The sequence below is a fragment of the Herpailurus yagouaroundi genome, unplaced genomic scaffold, assembly GCF_014898765.1.
Source record: "Herpailurus yagouaroundi ecotype Mexico unplaced genomic scaffold, PumYag 77, whole genome shotgun sequence".
In the NCBI taxonomy this organism is placed as follows: Eukaryota; Metazoa; Chordata; class Mammalia; order Carnivora; family Felidae; genus Herpailurus; species Herpailurus yagouaroundi.
The window spans coordinates 48,963,887-48,987,653 of record NW_024412388.1 but is presented as its reverse complement, the minus strand read 5'-3'; the positions used below and the strand labels follow the sequence as shown (position 1 = coordinate 48,987,653).

The 23,767-nt window shown below is 36.0% G+C and overlaps 1 protein-coding gene across 2 annotated transcripts in view; it reads right to left on the bottom strand.

Moving 5' to 3' along the window:
• HOOK1 (hook microtubule tethering protein 1) overlaps positions 1 to 23,767 on the bottom strand; it is a 73,338-nt gene that overhangs the window by 4,340 nt on the left and 45,231 nt on the right. Inside the window, exons 10-21 of one of the 2 annotated variants that reach the window (XM_040470422.1) lie at positions 20,508 to 20,648; positions 18,814 to 19,015; positions 18,151 to 18,261; positions 15,431 to 15,518; positions 15,291 to 15,351; positions 13,208 to 13,348; positions 10,467 to 10,560; positions 8,765 to 8,799; positions 8,147 to 8,229; positions 7,425 to 7,525; positions 3,295 to 3,396; positions 901 to 969 (exon numbers count right to left, since the gene is read on the bottom strand). In XM_040470422.1, the coding sequence (XP_040326356.1) occupies positions 901 to 969; positions 3,295 to 3,396; positions 7,425 to 7,525; positions 8,147 to 8,229; positions 8,765 to 8,799; positions 10,467 to 10,560; positions 13,208 to 13,348; positions 15,291 to 15,351; positions 15,431 to 15,518; positions 18,151 to 18,261; positions 18,814 to 19,015; positions 20,508 to 20,648 (1,228 nt within the window). Of the gene's footprint in view, positions 1 to 900; positions 970 to 1,633; positions 1,945 to 3,294; positions 3,397 to 7,424; positions 7,526 to 8,146; positions 8,230 to 8,764; positions 8,800 to 10,466; positions 10,561 to 13,207; positions 13,349 to 15,290; positions 15,352 to 15,430; positions 15,519 to 18,150; positions 18,262 to 18,813; positions 19,016 to 20,507; positions 20,649 to 23,767 lie in introns of those variants that run through there. The other variant, XM_040470423.1, reaches the window with a different exon arrangement.

Here is a 23,767-nt window from a genome sequence, read left to right as displayed (position 1 = left end):
AAATAATACACAGTTACCAACCTTAACTCGGATGACTGACTTATGAGGGAAAGTTCTGGGAACACTTCACATATGATTTCCTTTAAGGCCTTGCTAAATTAGGCCAGATTTTATCAAACAGAGAAGGGAAGGCAAGAGCACAGACAAAAAATAAGGTGAGATACAAGAACAGGCATGTTTGAGGAAGGACGGCCCGCTCTTTGTGGGCAAGCACAGGGTTCCGACATGGGAGTCCACACTCTCTCTTACTAAATAAGCAACAGCTAAGGTAGATAATGGCTGTGTTATTTTCTATTTCGATTACAATAATCCAAAAGAACCATATACATCATGAAATGCTTGCAAATATCCCACTGACAGTAAGGATGACAAAATAAAATGCACTTCAAATAATTTTACACTATTTTCTCCTGTTTAACACAGACATACAACTACCGAAGAGTATTTCTTATTAAAAACAAAACAAAACAGAAAACAAAACACAGTGAAAGACACACTTAGAGGATTTATGGGATGTTAAAACAAATGCTGAGTACTAGAAACACGGGATTTTCATTTCACAGATATTCACATTTCTACAGAAACACTGCATGAAGCACAAATTAAATATTTTAGCTCAAATAAGGCAATTTTTAAAATATTTGTGAGCTGTTGTGCATGTGCTTCATGTGCATCACCTAAAAACACTAAAGTACATAATTTGGATTATAACTCACATTAAAAAGAAGAGACTATGTCAGGAGATACCTGGGTACATGCACACAGGGTAACTTCTGTTTACTTTTATACGTAAGCATGCATGTGTAATGATCTGTGGTAGAAAATATATTTCTTTCTGTGGCTCCTGGTCAAAACATTTGATAAACACAACATCCAATCACTGGCTGAATGTCAACTCACCTTATTGTACCAGGCAGAAACAATGAGTTTTTCTTCATAATCACGGAATTTTGCTACTTTACATTCACTCTGGAAAAAGACACAAGGACTATCAAAATCCCAGAAATAAACCCAAACTACCAAAACTGGAATCATTTTTTCACTCTGCTCATTGAGAGAATTTGAAAAATGCATCGTGTAGCACATAAAGCAGTCAAAATCTGAACTGGATCATGGAGAAAGCATGCACAATACCTCTAAGAAAGAGTAAGACTGTGACTAGTAAACCTTTAACTTCAAAAATTTTACTGGTAGGACAGCACTTAAGCAACAACAAGCAAGAAACTCATGATTCTCATGCTACTGTCACCTATAAAGAGAGACGAAAGTAATAACTGGGTTAGATGACAAAACAGACCAGCATCTGTGGAGGACTCAAAACTAAGGAGAAAGAGGATGTAGTAAAACATATGCCAGAAAATCCTAAAGATCTCCTGTAACGCTTAACCCGAATTTTTCTCACTCGTTCCTCGGTCATCTGTATACAAGATCGCCTGTGGCCATGCTTGCGTGCTGACCTAGAGGCTGACATCCATTTCTTAATTGCTCAAATATAGCAAATTTAGTAATTTCATTGAGCACCACATACAGTTGGCTCACATAAATATTCTACATAAACACGTGAGTGTTCCTACAGCGAGATGCTCACGGGGGCAAGATGGCCTTTTGCTGGCTCACACCCACTCCAGACAATGACTCCCCAAGAGCGATGGCAGATAGAATAACATCTGCTATTTATATTTCTCTCATTTTTGCTTCTTGCAGTGTATGCGCAGAGAAGTACACATGAACCAAAGCCCATATGCTGTGATGTAACCCAAGTTTCTCCTCAAAGCCCTATCATCAGAGGTGCCATTCTGTCTTTCTACTTGGTAGGGAGCTGCACTTGAAGCATTGACGATGCTGCACACGCTCACTGGCGTTCACTGGGAGGTGGATAATCAGGGCAACTCAGAGCTCAGGGGGTTTTCAGTCCAAGTCTCATTATTTTACAGATGAGGAGACCTAGGACCAGAGAGGAGAGGTGATAACTTTTAGGAGAACTTACCAATAAAGCAGCAAACCTGGCCTCTCATTTATGTGATATTTAATGCTGGGATTACAGGTGTATAAGATACACGCTCTGCCCTCAAACTCTGACACACACCAGGAAGAAGAACAATGCTATTGTGGGTTGAATTAATGAGTTCAAAATACATGGAATCGCTATGGAGAAATAACCAACTTTGCCTAAGGAATCCAGGAAGACACATGTGAGTTGGATGCTGAAGAATGGACAGTATTTCTGCAGAGAGATGCCCCCATCCAGTGCTTTTTTTTTACAGCACCTGACAAGGCCTGGACAAGCACTTAGCAAGGGCACATAGGCTGGTGTGCACTCTGAATGTTAAGTCTTTAAACAAAATAGTTCCACTACAGTCCATACACCCTGGCTCAGAAATAATATGAAGAAAATGGTAAAAGAATACAACATGTTTCTCTGAAATACAACATTCCTAGTTGATTTAAAAAGAAACCTACTATCAATTACTCAAATTTCAAGGCTAGTATACAGATCTCATCATGGCTCTGCAATTACACATACATTATTATAAGGAAGCACATAATGACTTCAAGAATAGTATCGCATCTCACCACAGTATTAAATAATTTTGTAAAACACTTTGCAAAGGAAACTAGAACATGCCCAATTATAAAATCTATGAATATACAGTTCCAGACTGACATACTTATTAACCCAGCCAGTAAAAATGATAATGATCATCAGCACAAAAAATAAGTTCTAAAGACCCGGCTAATTAATGAGAAGATGTCATCGCTAACATAACTATGCATGGTTAACAACCAAGACTGCCACTTCAGTGCAAGGACTTACTGGATTCCATGAGCACTTTCTTCCCCCAGGAATTGCAACTAATGAGTTTACTTAGGTTCCAGTGAGGAATAGGGAGAAGAAAAGAGAAGGAAAATCTAGTTAACAGAGTAGAGTACCTTTTTTTAAAGGTGAGTTTGGTTCCTTTTTTTCCTTTATTTACCTATATTTTCTGAATGAACTCTAACCCACATAATTTTAAAAGGAGCTAACATTATAACAGAACTCTATTAGCCACTAAGGGCTATCCACAGGACTGGCTGTTGTGGGAGTGACAGAGACAATGTAGCAGAGTAGATAAACTCCTATTGGCTGGTGAGATGCTTTGTGGTAAACATACTGAGTGCTAAAACATGGCATTGCCAGCTCCTGATTTCAACTTCTTGTGAAACTTGATCATTAATGGCAGATGCTGGACAGCAATTAATTATCAGGATTATACAGAATAATTAAAAGGAGACGTGTGAATATGAAAATTTTACCTCCAGAATCTCAATTCTTCTCTCTTTCTCTGCCAACTGCTTTCTAAGTAGCATTATTTCAGCTGATGCTGGATTTAGTTTGGGATCTAAAGTTTTTATTACCTGTTGAAAGAAAAAAAAAATATTTTACATTTACTTTACATTATCAAGTACTGAAATATAAGAACCTATAAACCTCTGTGTAAAAAGTGGAAAATTATCCAGAAAGTGATCCAGGTGTGAACTATGACTTATTTTACAATTAAATTTGAGTAATAAAAAAAACATTATAGAGGTAGAATGATATTATAATTCAGTACCAAAATGGGAAGATCCCTATCTCAAAATAAAATTTCCTTTCTCCAAGGCTCAGTACTCAGGGATAGTAATCTAGTCTTATTAAACTTTGAGCACTGAGGTCTTGAAACAACACTTTCCATATTTATCAGATACATTTTTTTAAAAAATTAAAAGAATTTGCTAATTATATAGGAACTCATTGTACAAAGTAACAAAAAAATTCTTAGCAACAACCTTTTTCACTACCATTATCTAGTGAAATGTAACTCAATATGTAAGATCAACTTATTAGAAACTGATGACTTTGCCTGCAATCCCTAGAGTGGCTCAATCACATTTATGGAAGTCACTAAAAGTTAGGTGAAAAGAGATTTTGCTCAGAATGCTGTTCATAGACTCAACTAAACTATGGAGCCAGCAGTATAACAGGAAATTAACTTGAAAATATCAGGTGTAAATTAGAAGCAAAAACAAATTTCCAATAATAAGGTCAGCTGTATGATGTAATTACAAATCAATTCAAAAAGATTTAAACTGATTTAAAGATTTCACCTATATTCACTGAGGTAAAGGAAAAAGACTGAAAGGTAATATGCCTAAAAATGACTGTGGTTCATTAAAAACAATTTGCTGGGGCGCCTGGGTGGCGCAGTCGGTTAAGCGTCCGACTTCAGCCAGGTCACGATCTCGCGGTCCGTGAGTTCGAGCCCCGCGTCAGGCTCTGGGCTGAGGGCTCAGAGCCTGGAGCCTGTTTCCGATTCTGTGTCTCCCTCTCTCTCTGCCCCTCCCCCGTTCATGCTCTGTCTCTCTCTGTCGCAAAAATGAATAAACGTTGAAAAAAAATTTTAAAAAAAAAAACAAAAAACAAAAAAAAACCAATTTGCTGAGTGCTGAATATGGCAGGCACTGACTATGGCCCGTGGGATACAGGAGGCTTGGTGCCTGCCTTCGAGGAGTTCACATTGTAAAAGCAGAGTTTAAATCATAATTTAATTACAGAGAACACATCATAATTTTTTACCTCTAAGTAATAAAAAGTATGATTGTGACTTTTCTATATTTTCTGAATTTTCTATCATGGACATTATGTTACTATAATTAACCTCTCCCTCCAAATAATGTAAAGGTAAGAAATGAAATCATGTTTATCATACAAGCAATTGCTTTTTATTTTTATTTTTTAAATGTTTATTATTTGAGAGAGAGAGAGAGTGGGGGAGGGGCGCAGAGAGAGAGAGAGAGAGAGAGAGAGAGAGAGAGAATCTGAAGCAGGCTCCAGGCTCTGAGCTGTCAGCACAGAGCCCGACGCAGGGCTTGAACTCATGAACTGCAAGATCATGACCTGAGCCAAAGTCAACCGACTGAGCCACCCAGGCGCTCCAGCAATTTTTTTTTTTAATTTTTTTTCCCAACGTTTATTTATTTTTGGGACAGAGACAGACAGAGCATGAACGGGGGAGGGGCAGAGAGAGAGGGAGACACAGAATCGGAAACAGGCTCCAGGCTCTGAGCCATCAGCCCAGAGCCTGACGCAGGGCTCGAACTCCCAGACCGTGAGATCGTGACCTGGCTGAAGTCGGACGCTTAACCGACTGCGCCACCCAGGCGCCCCGCAATTTTTTTTTTTAAATGATAGTACTTGACGATGACAAGAATATGGTATTCATGGTCACTGTTTTGTCTACTTAACTGTGATCCTTTTAGAATATCATTTAGATATATGTATCAAGCACATTATTAAAATGTTCTTATCCTTTGACCTAAAACTTCCATTTGACCCATTAGCTTAGGAACAAGGCTAACATATTAAGCCAAAATAAGGGGCAAGCTTTCTATATAAATAAGTTGCCTATAGTCTTATTTCTAGAAGCAAGAAGGAAAAAGAAATGGAAACAAACTATTTCCAACAACAGGATGATGACTAAATTACTATATACTGCATTCAACTGAATATTATATAGCCATTCTTTTACTTTGCAAAGTCCGCTCTAGAAGCGTCTGTCTTGTTTACTTCTCTATTCCCTGTGCTAAGTATAATAGCTGCTTAATAAATATTAAAGTATGTTTATATAACATGAGGGAATTATTTTAAACTTTCAAAATATAAATTGTATGTGCTATGATCATACAAATTGTGTGTGTCTATGTCTGCAATCATGGACGTAGTATGCACTGAAAAAAATGCACAGTTAAGAAGAAAGGGAATCTTTCTATGTTTTATATTTTCTACTAAAAGCACTTATATAGTTGAGAGACACTAGACTGTGGCAGAGACTGTCTGGATATTTACCAAGACTCCCTAGAAGCTGAGTGCAGCTGTGTGCCTATATTCTGCCCACGGCAGTGAGGGTGAAAGTGGTTCATGTGGCTCCCAGGCCCACCCCGTTACTATCTCCGGTATGGTCTAGGCTGGCTGCCCTTGTCTACCAGCTGGACTAAGTCAAGTACAGCTGGGAACATTGTGTTCAAGAAGGCAAAGACTCTGTCAGCTGGGGGCTCGGGGACACTGCACGGAGCAGAGCCCCTCCCCCATTGAAAAATGGACTTCATGTGAAGCCTTGAGATCTCGAGGTGTATCTGTTGTTGCAGGCAATATGGACAACTTAATAAATACAAAATTAAAACATAAAAAGAATAGATACATTAGCAGTATTTTAAAGCTTCATCATATAATCCTCTTGTTTATTCAACAAATAGAAAAGAGTATATTGATATTCTCTAAGAGAGAATATTTTAAGAAAATACATGGTATTCATGGAAATAAACGATTTTATGAGAATGTTCTCACAGATATTTAAGTTGGAAATAGGGAAAAAGACCAGTCTGATAAATATTAGAAGAGTGTTTAACTATCTAATCTAAATTAAATGGTAAAACAATTTTAAACAAGTTTGAACAGCAAAATTTTCACAAAGGCAAACATTCATTTTAAGAACTAAAGATTCCAGGGGCACCTGGGTGGCTCAGTCAGTTAAACATCCAACTTCTGCTCAGGTCATGATCTCATAGTTCATGGGTTCAAGCCCCACATCGGGCTTTGTGCTGACAGGTCGGAGCCTGGAGCCTGCTTCAGATTCTGTGTCTCCCTCTCTTTCTGCCCCTCCCACATTCATGCTCTGTCTCTCAAAAATAAATAAAAGTTAAAAAAAAAATTTATGAGCTAAAGATTCCATACTTTCTTAAATTTTTTTTTAATGTTTATTTATTTTTGAGAAACAGAGAGACAGAGTGAGAGCGGGGGAGGGGCAGAAGAAAGAGGGAGACACAGAATCTGAAACAGGCTCCGGGCTCTGAGCCCTCAGCACAGAGCCCAATGTGGGACTTGAACTCACGAACCATGAGATCATGACCTGAGCCGAAGTTGGACTGAGCCACCCAGGCGCCCCTTAAAATTCTTTCTGTAACATTTATTCATTTGTGAGAGACAGAGAGTGAGTGGGGGAGGGACAGAGAGAGAGGGAGACACAGAATCCGAAGCAGGCTCCAGGCTCTGTCAGCACAGAGCCCAACATGGGGCTCAAACCCACAAACTGTGAGATCATGATCTGAGCCGGAGTCGGACGCCGAGCCTACTGAGCCACCCAGGCACCCCACGATTCCATACTTTCTAATAGTCATCTTCTCTAATGAGGTCACTGTGGTCCCCGTTTAAACTGTCCAAGAACAGCCCTGTGTTTGTTTTACATGATGCTGATGAGTGAGAGGGAGAGACTGTGAGGACTGACCCGCAAGGCAGGGTAGAGTCAGAAAAGGGACATGATGCATATTTAAGAGAGATAACCTCATGGGTGGAATGGGCCTTATGAGAACCTGAGTCAGAAGACTTGAGCTCTGAAAGGTAAGCGACTCACATTCCTTGCTTTCTCCAAGTACATTTTATATCTTTCCTCCATTGCTTTCATATCTTCATCTTTCTTCTGAAGAGCAGCTTCAAGTTCATTGATCTTTTGCACTATTATTGAAAATGAAATGAAACATGACCAATTTAAAGTATTCCCTCCTCACACAAAAATTATACTTATCTGATTTTTTTCGAAAGGACTGATAAGAGAACTTAAAAGAGAAATGTTTATTTCTTCTTTGTAGTGAATTCGTATCTAAAACCTTTGAACTACAACATATCCTCAATCATTTCATATTATTTTTTCTTAAAAATATCTATAATCTGCTTTATCCAGCTTTTCTCCCTTCTATCAAGTGTTTCAATGAGCAAATACACTTCAGCATGTAAGCACAATCATCATAAGAAAATAAAGCAGTCCTTCTACATACTGTTTAAGGCTCAATTTAATTTTATTATAAATTATTTTATTTACATTTCCATAGTATTAATTCTATTATATGTTACCATGTTTGATACTCCTATATATCAATCAGTTCATTTTATTAGATTTTTCGCTTTAAAATCAGATCACTTGTTAATCACTGAAATCACTAAAACATTATCATGGTTCTTATTTGCAATGCACGCATTTATGGAGTGTCTGAAAACTTATACACAGTTCTTGCATCTTTCAACTAAAAAAGGCAAGTCCTTAGTCGTAGTCTGATCCAGGTTTTTACAAGTACCTACCATTCTGGTTTACATCTGGCTGAAGATCTTCAATGAGTTCTTGTTTCTTCTGTAATTCTTCCTGGACCTCAGTTAGTTTTTCCCTAAGTAGTGGAAAGAGCATGGAGTTTTGGAAGCAAACAGACCTGAGAATGAAAACTGATTTCTGCCACAGGACATTTGTGGACTGTAGCCAAATCACTTTCTGATCCTGAATCTCCTCACCTGTAAAATGGGCATAATACCTGACACATATTATAGGCTTGTTGTGAGAGGGTAAACTGCCTGACACATGACAGGTGCTAAAAATGTTAATTTTTCCCTCTCATCCTTGCTTCCTAAGAAAGTCAGAGGAAATATTTTATTGGTTAAACATCCCACATCTCCACATGTGACAGCTGTCTACTTTGTAAACTCTTCAAATGACATTAGTGATGGAAAAATGTAGGATTTGAGATCATTGACAGGCAGGCGGAACATTTTAGCACGTTTTTCTTTTCACTTCTTGATGGCAGTGGTGAACATTCAATTGGCATCAGGGGGTTTCTCTTACAAACAAAGTCAGAAAAGGATACTAACTTTAGAAGTTTTTGAAACCCTTCCCCTCTCATATTTGAAAAGAAATATCAGTTTACTTACATATGAGCTTCCAACTTCTGCTTTAGTTTGCTGGACTATAAAAATTAAAAAAAGTTGCTGTAAGATAACTATTGTGACAAGATAAATTTTCCAGACATCAAAATCTCTTTACCTCCTTTTGAAGTGTATTATTTAAAATTATAAATTTTTTAACAATTTGTATTTCTAATAACATACTTGTAAAGACATAAAATTTCAGGTGTTTTTTACTTCAAAGGGAAAGGAAAGGAGGTTAGGAAATGACATAAGGATGAGTACAAGAGTAGAAAGAAAAGTGCTTCATATTTCTGAATACCATGAAAATAAAATTTGGACTTGAAGAAAAATACCAAATGCAAGCTGAATGCGATATATTGAGGAGTATCAAACATTTAAAAATCCTTTTTTAAAATACATAATTTAAGATGTTAGGCCCTTAGTGAAGAATAGACTTAAATAATTATCTTTATAATAAAGCTTTATCATTATAAATGCAAGCACTTTAATATTAACATCAAAATGAAGAGGATTTTGTCAAAAAATAAAATTCAAAACACAAAACTTCCTCTTTAAAAAGCAGGAGTTTAAATTGCAACACTAGCTCTGTATCATCTACTGAAAAGTTGAAGGGTTTAAAATACATAATCTGAAACATAACTAAGACACTAATAATTTATTTTTAAAAGATAAATAGAACACATTTAAAAACACTGCAATCCAAAATGTACTCTCTCAAAGAGATCCCATTTTAAAAGTATTCTCTATTGTGGCTTAAAAAAATATTCATATTAGAGAGGTTACAATACCGTATATATGCACATATGAGATGCCGCCATGCATGAGACGATTTCTATTTTCCAAGCCCCCGGGGAAAAAAGAAAAAATCATATAAAGCATATAACAGAGAGGAAACACAACCCTTTCAGTCTTCCTTTTCACCTCTTTACTTACTCTTCATAGCTTTCTCCCCGTCAACACAGATCTAACCACCTCAGCTTCCATCTAACCAGTACCTAACACACACACAGCCCTGTCTTTTCATTGTTGTTTCCATTAAATGCCTTCCTCCCTCTGTCGTTACTTCCTTCCCCCTGCATACAGAGCTGAAACTACAGACACACTGTTAGGTGCATTCGGGTTGGGGCTGTTGAGTTCTGCTGAGTCCTCTTCTCTCTGCCCTCACAATGTTTGCCATCAAAAACAGATTAGAAGCGGCAAGGCCACAAGTCAGCATGGAAGAAGGGAAGAAATACGAGGTGATGCTTTCAAAACTGCATTATGGTTTCTGTCCTTTGGAGGTTAGTATGATCCACTCCTATAAGGCTCTTTGGTAGAGATCATTTTCTCCCTCTCCCTTTTCCTGTTAGAAGTTTTCCTCAATTCTGACCACTGAGCACTCTCAACCAGGACTTTTCTGAGGCCCACCCTGTTGGTGTCCCAGCAGAGCCATGAAGACCTCACCGGCAGCACACCAGCAACCATGAAGTTAGGTGTAGCTGTTGAAGTAGGACAGATAGAAATCACCTTCAATACATACGATTAATTTATAGGCTCCAAAGTGGCAAAATCACAGCATCTGTTATGCAGATATATACGGTATTCAAGGGTACCCTCATTGATAAGGGTGGCATGGCACTTTCAAACACAAGACGAATTTGGGCGTTAGGACCTCTCGCAGAGAGTCCACACGCAGCAGAATTATTACAGCTTTCAAGTTACTTACACTTTCTCCTTCAGACTTGGAGCCTTGTTCCTGTAAAGATTTCTGGAGGTCCTCAATCTGCTGCTGCAATTCTCGGATGCGCTCTTTGCTCAGCCTATTGTAAGATGGATCATACACATTTATTTGTATGGAAAGTCAAAGTAGTTAAGGACCTATAAAGGTGCATTTGTGCAACTGGTGCATTTAATAGTAATAATGAAGGCTGAACAATTATCTGTGGCTAGGTTTATTATATAATATAGTAGGCTACTTGCAAAGAAATATTTTTTAAAAAGAAGACATTTATCCAGGAAGTATATACACCCACATGTAAAAATTCAAGATACTTAAGTGCCAGTTGCAAAAACACATCATTTCTGCACAGTACTCACTGGTAAAAGAAATTAGAAAACTAGCTCAGTTTTCCTACAGTTGTATTTTTTTTTAAATTTTTTTAATGTTTATTTTTGAGTGACAGAGAGAAAGAGAGACAGAGAACTATCAAAGGAACAGCAAAGAGAGAGAGGGAGACACAGAATCCAAAGCAGGCTCCAGGCTCTGAGCCGTCAGCACAGAGCCCGATGCAGGGCTTGAACACAGGAACCATGAAATCATGACTTGAGCTGATGTCGGATGGTCAACCGACTGGGCCACCCAGGTGCCCCCTTACAGGTGTATTTTTAATGAATGGGAACTAGGTTTCTTTTTGTTTCAGATTTCATAGTGTACTGACAAAGGTCACCGTTTTCCAACCATCTCTTCATAATTTTTTGTTTAAATTAAAGAGACTAACACTAGCAACTAATCCAGATTTTTAACTTGGCAAAACCTCATTCTTTAAAACCCTGCTTGAGAATTGCCTCTACTGAGGTTTCCAGCAAGAAAGAGAATCTGTCTCTCTTTTCATGTATATATGACCCAACACACCTGCCCGTTATAATGCCCCATTGTTCCAGTTATCAGATAATGTAATTATCTATTCATATGTCTATCTTCCTGTTTTAACTTTCTAAAAGCTGAAACTTTCTATCTCCAGTGCTGATACTGAATTGCAGAGGATAGTAATATTTGATGGTCCCTTCACAAAGCTAAAATGTTATTCTTTTTTCAACCACAGTTGATGTAATACTATATATACAAGTTTGAGAAACCAGGTTCAAGTGTATCTAAAATTCCTGGTCTCTAAGATCCAATAAAGGTTGGTCAAATAAAACCACATACTTTTACTGAAAAATATGCCATATATAAGAGGCAAGTTAGCATAGTGTTTAAGAGTCCAGACTCAGGAGTCAGAATGACAGAAAGTTCAAATGTGCAATCGAGAACTTACTAGCTAGCTTATAACTTTGGATAAGTTACTTAACCTCCTTGAACCTCAGCTTCCTTATCCATAAAAGATATAATTACAGTCCCTATTTCACAGAGTTACTGTGAGGTTTTTTGAGTTAATACCAAACAAGCGCTTAGAAGGTAATACTATATATTACCTTTAGTAAATACTTTTTTTTTTTTCAACGTTTATTTATTTTTGGGACAGAGAGAGACAGAGCATGAACGGGGGAGGGGCAGAGAGAGAGGGAGACACAGAATTGGAAACAGGCTCCAGGCTCTGAGCCATCAGCCCAGAGCCTGACGCGGGGCTCGAACTCACGGACCGCGAGATCGTGACCTGGCTGAAGTCGGACGCTTAACCGACTGCGCCACCCAGGCGCCCCGTAAATAGTTTCTAAGTTACCAGCAAAAGAACTCCTATTTCTCTCTGGGATTTGCATAATAAATATATAATACAATATAACACTTGTGCTTTTAACAATTTAATACTTGTTTTTCGAGACAGTCTTACAATAAATAGTTTTTTCTTAAAAACTTCAGAAACATTGCTAACAGTTTTAAATGACAGCTGTTGAATGAACAGGAATTTTCTTTCCTAAAAAGTTAAGAATGTAGAAAAAATGTAAAATGTATATTTAGAAAAATTTAAAAATAAATTTTGCTTTTCAACATCAGGGAAGTGGCTGGCATACAGTGAACACTTTATCAATGTTATATATATATTTTTTTAAATTTTTTTTTCAACGTTTTTTTTTTTTAATTTATTTTTGGGACAGAGAGAGACAGAGCATGAACAGGGGAGGGGCAGAGAGAGAGGGAGACACAGAATCGGAAACAGGCTCCAGGCTCTGAGCCATCAGCCCAGAGCCTGACGCGGGGCTCGAACTCACGGACCGCGAGATCGTGACCTGGCTGAAGTCGGACACTTAACCGACTGCGCCACCCAGGCGCCCCTATATTTTTAATATTATAATTTTTAAGCCCCTCCTCAGTATCAGGTAAGTACGTCATTTGCTTTAAATACGTTATCTGTGAATCTTCATAACAACCTGCAAATAGGTATCACCTCCAGTTATAGCTGAGGACATTAAGTGTGAATTTAAGAAACTTGCCCAGAACAAAACTGTTAATAGGTTTAAATAGAGGTAGCACTCAAATTTGACTCCACAGTCTATGTTCCATCCAAGCACTGAGTGCAGTCGAAACCCAGATTGTCATTTACTCATTTTTTAAATTTTCTGAGAATTATGAAGACATATAAATGAAATTCAAGAATGAGAAACCTGGTTACTAAAGTGTGCTAGAAGCAATGGGAGTGAGAGACTAAACTCCTAACTATTTCAATTACGATGTTATCTCCCTCTTCTGTGAGTCAAGATTTGGTGGCTACCTAATGGAATCACTGTGACAATTACAAAAGAGTGGGTCACCTTTGCTCGGTTTCCAGTTCATTCATCTTGCGATGCTTTTGTTCTAGCTGTTCCTGGAGTTCCTCAATACGTTCATTCTCAGTACCTTCCTGTTGCAAGCGAAGCATCTTATTTTCATGTTGCAGTCGAATAAATACTTCCCTGATGTTGAAAAGAAAATTTATTTTTAAATTTTTCTAAATATACATTTTGCTTTTTTTTACATCCTTAGCTTTTTAGGAAAGAAAATTCCTGTTCATTCAATAGCTGTCATTTAAAACTGTTAGCAATGTTTCTGAAAGTTTTTAAGAAAAAGCCTACATATATTGTAAGACTGTCCTGAAAAACAAGTTGTGAATTTTTAAAAGCACAAGTGTTATATCATATTAAATATTTATTATGCAAATCCCAAAGAGAAACAGGAGTTCTTTCACTGGTAATTTAGAAACTATTTACTAAAGGTAATATATAGTATATCCTCAGAAAACATAAATTAAAAGCAATAGGTTTAACAAATCAGTTTGCTTATGGGGTGCCTGAGTGGCTCAGTCAGTTGAAGTCTGACTCTTGATTTAGGCTCAGGTCATGATCTCACAGTTTGTGAGTTCGAGCCCCATATCAGGTTTCACACTGACAGAGCACCTTCACTCGCTCCCTCTCTCAAAATAAATACATAAACATAAAAAAAAGAAATCAGTTTGCTTAATATTTTTATTTTTTTAATGTTTATTTATTTTTCAGAGAGACAGAGTGACAGAGAGAGAGAGAGCAAGGGAGGGGCAGAGAGAGAGGGTTCCAGGCTCTGAGCTGTCAGCACAGAGCCCAACGTAGGGCTCGAACTCGTGAACTGAGAGATCATGACCTGAGCCAAAGCTGGATGCTTAACCAACTGGGCCCACCCAGGTGCCCCTAGTTTGCTTAATATTTTTAAATATACTTTAATGATGACAGGCCTATCACTGTCTCTAGATTATTTTTGTTTTCAAAAAATATCTTTATCAAAAGTTTACATACACATATTTTCTAAAATGCAAATGATAGGAATGATATTAAAGAAAAAAGTAATGTTCTCCTACCTGCCTCCCTAAATGCAATTTCTCAGAAGCAACTAATTTCAATTAATCTCAGTTTGTGTTCTTCCGAATGACAGCATCATGACTTTAAATTATAGGCTCATATGGCTATTTTAAAGTGATATTAATATCACTGGATACTAACTAACAAGTTGCTTTCCAGTCCAACAGGTAAAGAGCTCTGTCTTAACAACAAAAGTTGAACAAAATGAAAGTCAACAAATTTGCAAACTATACGCTAAGTGAAACAAGTCAGTCACAAAAGGCTGCATATTGTATGACTGTATGTATATGAAATTCTTTAACAAGCAAATGGACAAAGAGTCAATTCTTGGTTGTCTGGGGCTGGAGCTGGAGGAGAAGCAGGAATGAGGAATGACTGCTAATAGGGACAGGGTATCCTTCTGGGGGAATGAAATGTTCTCAAATTAGATGGCTGCACAACTCTAGGACTACACTAAAAACCACTGAGCTGTACAATTGTAAATGGGTGAGTTGTATCTCAATAAATCTGCTTAAAAAGTAGAATTTGAAGTAATAAATAAAACTCTTACCACAAAAAAGAAAACCATAAAAACTACCAGATTAGTCAAATGCCTACAAGTAAACATAGCAGTAAAATACGAAAATAAAAGCTGGTGAAGAAGAATCTCTAAAATTTATATTTTATTTAACTTCTGCTTAATCCTCCTGCTATATTTGACAGCCCCTTTCCTATTGGCTTCACCCATGTGGATTTAAAGGCCATGTATAAAAAGGGTTTTCCGTAGAGCTTATGGGTAGGGAAAGAAGTTCAACACAGTAAAAGTCATATCGTAAAAACCAGAATATCTCATTCAGCAAGTCTGTGAAATTTTACTTCTGATAAGACCTAAAACTGCTAAAGTAGCAATAACAATCTAAGAAGCTCAAGCAGATGAGACAAAGTATTTTGAGCTCTATGACTCATAAAATGGAACATTTTAAAGGCTAATAATTTTTTTTAAAGAAATCACATTTCTAATATTATCAATTAATAAAAACACATTTACCTGTATTCCACGGGCATAATCTCAGCAGCAAGATTCTCAAAACTTTTTGTAGCAGACGCATCTAAACAACAACAATGAAAGATCAACATTTCAGCATTTCTATCATTAAAAAAAACTTTTAAAAATCCAACAAAATTCACCTGTTTGGTTTAGATGATCTTGTTGTACTTGTGAACATCGAAGCTCTTCATTCGTTTCTTTCAGAGTATCACGTTGTTCTATTAGTCTCTAAAAAAGAATTGTTTATATGAGCAAAACAATTGTTTCCACAAGAAATGTACTTTATGGTTATAACAATTTATCTTAGCAAACTAATTTTCTAATTGTTACTTAGCTATTTAAAAATGACAATATTTGGGGCGCCTGGGTGGCTCAGTTGGTTAAGCGTCCGACTTCGGCTCAGGTCATGATCTCACGGTCTGTGGGTTCGAGCCCGCATCGGGCTCTGTGCTGACAGCTCAGAACCTGGAGCCTGTTTCAGATTCTGTCTCCCTCTTTCTCTGACCCTCCCCTGTTCATGGTCTCTCTCTTTCTGTCTCAAAAATAAATAAATAAATAAATAAATAAATAAATAAATAAATAAATAAATAAAATAAAATAAAATAAAATAAAATAAAAATGACAATATTTTAGTTTTAGTGCTAAATCACGTAAATAATCTTTATACAACACAAATCTTGTGATTTCAAAGATAATATACCTTTGAACCAAACTGATGTAATTATGCAACAGAGTACAAATATGCAACTGTGGAGTAATTAGTAAAAAGTATGGACTCTGGAGGCAAAAAGATCGTGGCTTGAATTCCATGTTCCCTATTTCCTAGTTAAATTATGCAGGGTGAGTTATTTAGTTCTTTGGCTTTAGGATCCACACCATCAAAATGGAAATGCTGATACTTAGATCCTTGCAAAGGTGTTCTGAATAGTGAGCGAGATAAAGTTTGTGGTTATTTTAAGAATTGATGAGGGAGCTCCTGGGTGACTCAGTCAGTTAAGCATCCAACTTCGGTTGAGGTCATGATCTCATGGCTCATGAGTTCAAGTTCATGTCAGTCTCTGTGCTGACAGTGTGGAGCCTGGAGCCTGCTTCGAGTTCTCTGTCTCCCTCTCTCTCTGCCCCTCCCCTGCTCACGCTGTCTCTCTCTCTCTCTCTCTCTCTCTCTCACAAATAAAAACAAAAAAAAAAAAAAAAAAAAAGGAATTGATGAGCCATTATTGATTTTTAACATTAGAGTTAACTGTTTCTTTTTTACTTTTATGGGTTCTGACAAACGTATAATGTATCTATCACTACAGTCTCATGGTCAATTGATTTTTAACAAGGGTATCAAGACAAGCCAATAGGGAAAGAACAATAGTGCTGGGACAACTGAATACCACTCAGAAAAGAATGAAGTTGAGACTCCTATCTTATACCATATACAAAAATTCAAAATTTGTCACAGAATAAATATAAGAGCTAAAACTATAAAACTAAAAGAAAACAAAAAACATAAATCTTTATAACCTCACATTATTCAATGATTTCATAGAAATAGTACCAAAAAATACACAAAAGAATAAAATGGCTAACTCTGATTTCATCAATGAAAAACTACTCTGCTGCAAACCATACCATCAAAAAAGTGAGAAGACAACTCACAGAATAAAAGAACATATTTGCAAATCATGTATCTGAGAAGGAGCTTATGTCCAGAATATATAAAGAATTCTTACAACTCAATAATAAAAAGGCAAATAATTTAAATAGTATGTGAATAAGTGATTTGAAGAGGTAATTTCTTCAAGGAAGATATACAAATGGCCAACAAGTACATGAAAAGATGCTCAAATTCATCAGTCATTACAGGAACACAAATCAAAACCACAAGGGCATACCACTTCATAGTCACTAAGACAGCTAAAATTAAAAGGCTGGTAAGTGTTGGCAGGGATGTGGAGAAATCGGAAACCTTCACAAATTGCTGAGAATGAAAAATGGTTCATCTACTTCAGAATACAGTCTGGTATTTCCTTAAAAGGTTAAACATAGTTATCATATGATCCAGCAGTACCGTTCATAGGTATATACTCAAGAAATGAAACACATGTCAACATAAAAACTGTAAATAAACGTTCATAGCCACGTTAACTGTTTAATAGGCAAAAAGCAGAAATAGCCCAAATGTCCATAAAATGATGAAAGGATAAATAAAATGTGGTATGTCCACAGAATAGGGTATTATTCAGCATGAAAACAAAGTACTGATTCATACTACGAAATGGATAAACTTTGAAAGCATTAAGCTAAATGAATGAATCCAGTCACAAAACCCACAAAGTGTATAATGACATATTCTGGACAGACTGGGCAAATCTATAGGGAAAGACAGTAGAGTAGTGGTTGCTGAAGCTGGGTGGGAGGGAACCAGAACAGAGAGCAGCTGCTAGTAGGCACACTGATGGGGTGAGGAGAGTGTTCTAAAATCTGACTGTGGGGATGGCTGCACAACTACAAATGTACTAAAAACTGCTGCATGGTACACTTTAAGTAGGCAAAGTTGATGGCATATACATTATATCTCAATAAAGCCATCAAAAAAATCCCATCTATGGTGCCTGCTCTCAAGGAGCCAACGGTCTAGAATGGGAACGCACACACTGAGACATAGGGGCCTTGCCTCTGTGACTCCATCTTCCCTTGGGAAGGAAAGTAACAAAACTGTAGGGTGAATTCTTTCTACTTCCTTTTACACCAACACTCTAATTTGGAGAAAGACAGAAGAACTGACTGATGTGACTTCCAATCTTAGAATAGCAAGGATAATATTAAAAACTAAAAGACAGGCGTATGACTTATCAACTGTATTTATGTTTACCTCTTTTTCCTTAAGTAAAGCTTCGTGTTTTTCTTCAAGCCGCTTCATTTCAAATGCTAGTGTATCTGCCCTTTTGGATTCAGAGGAAAGTTTATTGTGAAGATCTTGAACCTTTTGTCAAAAACAAGAGTATATAATATTAATAGTTTTTCAGAGGTCAATAAATGAGAAACTGATTGGAAATAAAACTTCGACTAAGAATATAATCTAGTAATCCTCAATAGTTGTGAAAATAGCATGTGGATAAAAGTTAACATAAATTTTAAAATACTCAAATAATAATTTAATAAAAAAATCATTCTTGTACTCTAATGTTTCTCTAGGTTGCTTGAGAAATAGCTAAACAGAATATTACTGGTTATAGCTCCATTCTCTAGGCAATTATTATTATTTACCAGAAATGCTAATAATAAGCAGTAAGATGCCTCCCAATATATACAAGCTCAGAAGAGAATGAGAAGGGGAAAGACCTAGATAACTCAAACTCAACTATCAATCCTGGAATTAAAATTACAGGTAGGAGAAATCTGTCATCATAATAAGCTCACAGCTGGTTATAGGCAATGTTCTTCACCTCTCTAACATTCTTAAAGTATCAGAAGGAATAAGAAAGTTGAGCTCTTTCAGTTACAATGATTAAAAAAAATTGACATATTTTCTTACCTGCCTCTTGTACGTTTCTAATTGTGTGCGTGCTGCATTTGCCTTCTTTAATTCTTCTTCTAAGCTGACTGTGTTATGCATATACATCATGTTTGTTTCTTGTAAAGTTTTCACCTGCTTGCGAAGGTCATTCAGATCTTGTAATTTCTGACGATACATCTCGACCGTTGATTCTAGTTTATTAGCTTTATCAGAGGTAGCCCTATAATAAAGCTACATGTTACTGGGTAAAAGCTAGTAAACGCCCATAACATTTCTATTCTGGCTCTAAACTTAGTCAGCTAGATAAACTATCAATTGGCTGAAACAACAGAAAAGAAAATCGGACAGACAGCAAAAGAATTAAACTGTGTGAGAACTTTAGAAAAAGACTCAAGTCCAGTGTGGAACCTTTTTGTTATAAAGGTATCAAAACAAAAATGCCTTAAATTTGACACACTAAATTATCAAACCGTTTCATACAGCACAATGTCTAAAAAAGAATGGTTTTGTAAATGTAACTGAACAATTCCAAGCTTCTCTGAAGCTTACAGGCCAACTGTGCTTTGTGTTTAACATTTAGTGCAGTTTTATTCTAAGTATTTGATATACTTAGGCAGCTGACTTATAATTTGTTTGACAAAGCACATCCCTTTAGAGTTGTGCTTACCTGGCCAACTAGAGCAAAAATAAATACATAAACCAAATCACTTTCCATCACATGCCAGTTCAAATGAATGGTAGGAAGATTTTGTTTCAAATGGACATAAAAACTGGGCAACAAAATGGCTAATTAAGAAAATTTAACAGAAAAGGCTCAGTAGGTTGAGGGTCCGACTTCAGCTCAGGTCATGATCTTGCAGTTCCTGGGTTCAAGCCCCATGTCGGGCTCTGTGATGACAGCTGAGTCTGGAACCTGCTTCGGATTCTGTCTCCCTCTCTCTCTCTGCCCCTCCCCTGCTGATGCTCTGTCTCTCTCTCTGACTCTCCAAAGTAAATAAAACATTTAAAAATTTTTTTTAAAAAAAGAAAATTTAACAGAAAATATAAAGAGCATATGGATAGTCTGTTTGCTTGACTAACAATTCATAGGAAAAGCTAAATATAAATTTTATATTGTCAAAGACAGTAAGAGAACCTTGGGATAACCCTGAAATAAATGTTAAGATACTTACCTATATCTATTTTATATCAAGTGCCGAAATATGGATTGTGAGAATACTTTCCCTCATGTAAAAAGTTCACAAAATAAACTAATGAGTACAAGGAGGTGAAGCTAAACGTATCTAAAAGTAATTCAGTTTACACAATCTTAAGAAAAATATATCACCCCCCTCCCCAATCAGGCTCTGTGCTGTCAGATATGCTTGAGATCCATTCTTATTCTTTCTCTCTCTCTCTCTCTCTCTCTCTCTCTCTCTCTCTCTCTGCCCCTCCCTGGCTGTGCGTGTGCTCACTCTCTCTCTCAAAAAAAGAAAAAGGTATCATTTTGGGTTTACAAATTCTAATATGAAATTGTGCTAACAAAGATTGAATATTATCCTTAAACTGCAATTATTATTAACAAGCATAAATTAAGTAAAGACTAGGAGCCTGGAAAAAACTGATCAGTACTTGATATGTAGAAATAACCCTACGAATCCCTGATTAAAATATGGAATACTGAAATGACTAATAACTTAGAAGCGACATAATTATATTCAGACATGGCATACCTAAGGACATCTATTTCATCTTTCAGGGCTCTTGTTTCTTCAGCAAGACTAGTCAGTTCATCATTCCTATGTTGAAATTCAATTAGTTGCTTTTCAAGTTCTTCACAGTGAACACGATAATCATCTTTTGCAGCTTCAAGCCTTGCATAAACAAAATAAGTATTTATAATGTAATTTCCATTATTTGTTTTCTTACTGAGACATAAGCTTAGCAAGACATACTTTTAAAATGTTCTTTAAAATTCTACACTCAAAAGAATGACTAAAAGAATAAGACACTTCTGGCTCCCGGTTTTAAAACTGGCTGAGAATAAACTAATGTTCTGAATTTTCATTTTCACTTCTGAAATATGGTGCTTGGTTATCACTAGTTCTAAAAGGGGTTTTAATCTCAAAAGGTGAACAGAAAATGTATAGATATATAATTACTCAAAAATATACATCACGTGTGAAATGGTAAAATATTAACTCTAAGTAGACTATGATAAGTTATGGAGAAATACTTCAAACTCTATGGTAAAAACAAAAAGTAAGAAGATGGGGAAGTCTGGTGGCTCAGTCAGTTAAGCGTCTGACTCTTGAACTCAGCTCAGGTCATGATCTCACAGTTCATGAGTTTGAGCCCCATGTCAGGTTCTGCACTGATGGTAAGGAGTCTGCTTGGGATTCTGCTCCTCCCCCACTCGTTCGTTTTTTGTTTTGTTTTTTTTCTCTCTCTCTCTCTCAAAATAAATAAACTTTTAAAAAAAAGGAAAAGGGAAATACAGTGTTTAATATCAAATATTAAAAAAATATTTGATTCCAAAAGAATGCAGGAAAGGAAGATAAAGGAAAGGAATAGATATGACAAATGAAAAACAGCAAATTGACAGACCTAAATACAAACATAACAAAAATTACATAAAAGGCCAATAGATTAAATACACCAATTGAAAAGGCAGAGACTATCAGACTAAACAAAAAAGGCTCAAAAATACATTAATTATACAAGGGATATTTTAAACATAAAGACACAGATTAAAAGTAAAAGGATTTAAAAACACCATGAAAACAGTAAGCAAAGGAAATTGGGGTGGTTATGTTAACATCAAACAAAATAAATTTTAAGACAAAAAAAGTATTATCAAAGAAATGTTTCATAATTATAAAAGGGTCAATTACTAGAAAGCCATATCATCAACATATATATATATATATATATATATACCTAAAAATAGTTTTAAAATACATGAAACAAAAACTGATAGAATCAAGGGTAGAAATCCACAAATCCACAATCATTGTTTAATACCAGTCTCTAATGAATGACAGAACTAAACAAACAGACAAACAAAAAAGCTAAACATAAAAATACAGAAGAGATCTGAACATTATTAACCAATATGATTCAGTTGACATGTATAGAACATGTCAGTCAAAAATGACAGAACACACATTTTTGCAAGTGCACATGTAACACTAATCACAATGAAACATGATGAGCAATAAAATAAGTATTAATAAATATCAAAAGACTGCAATCCCATTCAATATGTCTCTAACCATAAGAGACTTAAATTAGAAATCAGTCACAATAAGAAGTCTAGAAAAGCCTTAAATACTTGGAAATTAAACAACATGTTTCTAAACAACCCACAAGTCAAGGAAGAAATCACAAAGGAAATTGGAAAATAATTCAGACAGAATAACAGCAGAAAGACAACCAGTTAAATTTGGGGAATGTGGCTAAACCAGTGCTTGGAGGAGAATTTACAATTCTAAAGGCTTATTTATTAGAAATGAAGAACGTCTTAAAATCAATCCAAATTTCAACCTTAAGAGGCTAGGAAAAGAAGAGCAAATTAAATCCAAAGTAAATAAAAGGAAAGAAAGAAAGAACAGAGATGTACAACTAATAATGTGGAAAGCTAATAAAGTGAATAGATTAATAACATTGAAGAAACCCTAGTAAGAGTGATCAAGAAAAATGAGAAAAAATACAAATTACCAATACCAGGAATGAAAAAGCAAGCATCAGTATAGCTCCTACAGTCATTAAAAGGACAATGAAAGAATATTATGAACAACTTTATGCCAATAGATTCAACGTCTTAAACAATATAAGCATATACCTTGAAAAGCACAACTTACCAAACTGACATAGATGAAACAGAAAATCTAAGAAGCCCTATGAGCACTGATGAAATTATATTGTCATTAAAAGCCCTTTCAAAAAGAAAACCATAGGCCCAGATTGTTTAATATCATTCACACATAAACTATTTCAGAAAACAGAGGAGAGAATTCTTCCCAATTATTCTATGAGACTAGCAGAACTCTGACAACCTAAAAAAAGGCATTACAAGAGAAAAAAATTATAGACCAGTATCTATTATGAAGACAACCAAAAAAAAAAAAAATTCTCTCAATCTATAAGCAAACTGAATCTAGTTAATATATATGCAGAATAATAAGTATGACCAAAGTGTTCTAACCCTGAAATATAAGATTGTTCAACAATCAAAAAATAAAACAATCATAATGAAAGAATGAAAAAGAAAACCACACTGTCATTTCAAGATGTAGAAAAATCATTTAACAAAAACAATTAGTAATAAAAACTCTTAGCAAGCCAGAAATAAAGGGGGAATTCCTTCAAACAGAAAAAAAAACACATTAAAAAACTTTACAGTAAGTATTATACTTGATGGTACTTAATTGAACATTTCCCCCCTAAGACCTGGAATAAAGTAAGATGTCTTCTCTTGTTCAATGCAAGAAAAATAAATACAGGGCAGAAATAATAAAAGGAAGATATAAAGCTCTATTAATAGATTAGATGACTATGGATGCCTTAGAATTTTCTACATAAACCAATTTCTAGAATCAATAAGTGAAGACATAAAAGTTTCAAAAGACATAAAAGTTTCAAAATAAAAGCTAGAGTTTCAATATATAAAAATGAATTGTACATATTAGCAGCCACTTTTAAGGATAATTTTAATTGTATTGGTAATAGCATCTACATGGGAATAAAGTTAACAAAACACAAAACTTCTCTGCTAGAAACAACACAATATAGGGGCGCCTGGGTGGCGCAGTCGGTTAAGCGTCCGACTTCAGCCAGGTCACGATCTCGCGGTCTGTGAGTTTGAGCCCTGCGTCAGGCTCTGGGCTGATGGCTCAGAGCCTGGAGCCTGTTTCCGATTCTGTGTCTCCCTCTCTCTCTGCCCCTCCCCGTTCATGCTCTGTCTCTCTCTGTCCCAAAAATAAATAAACGT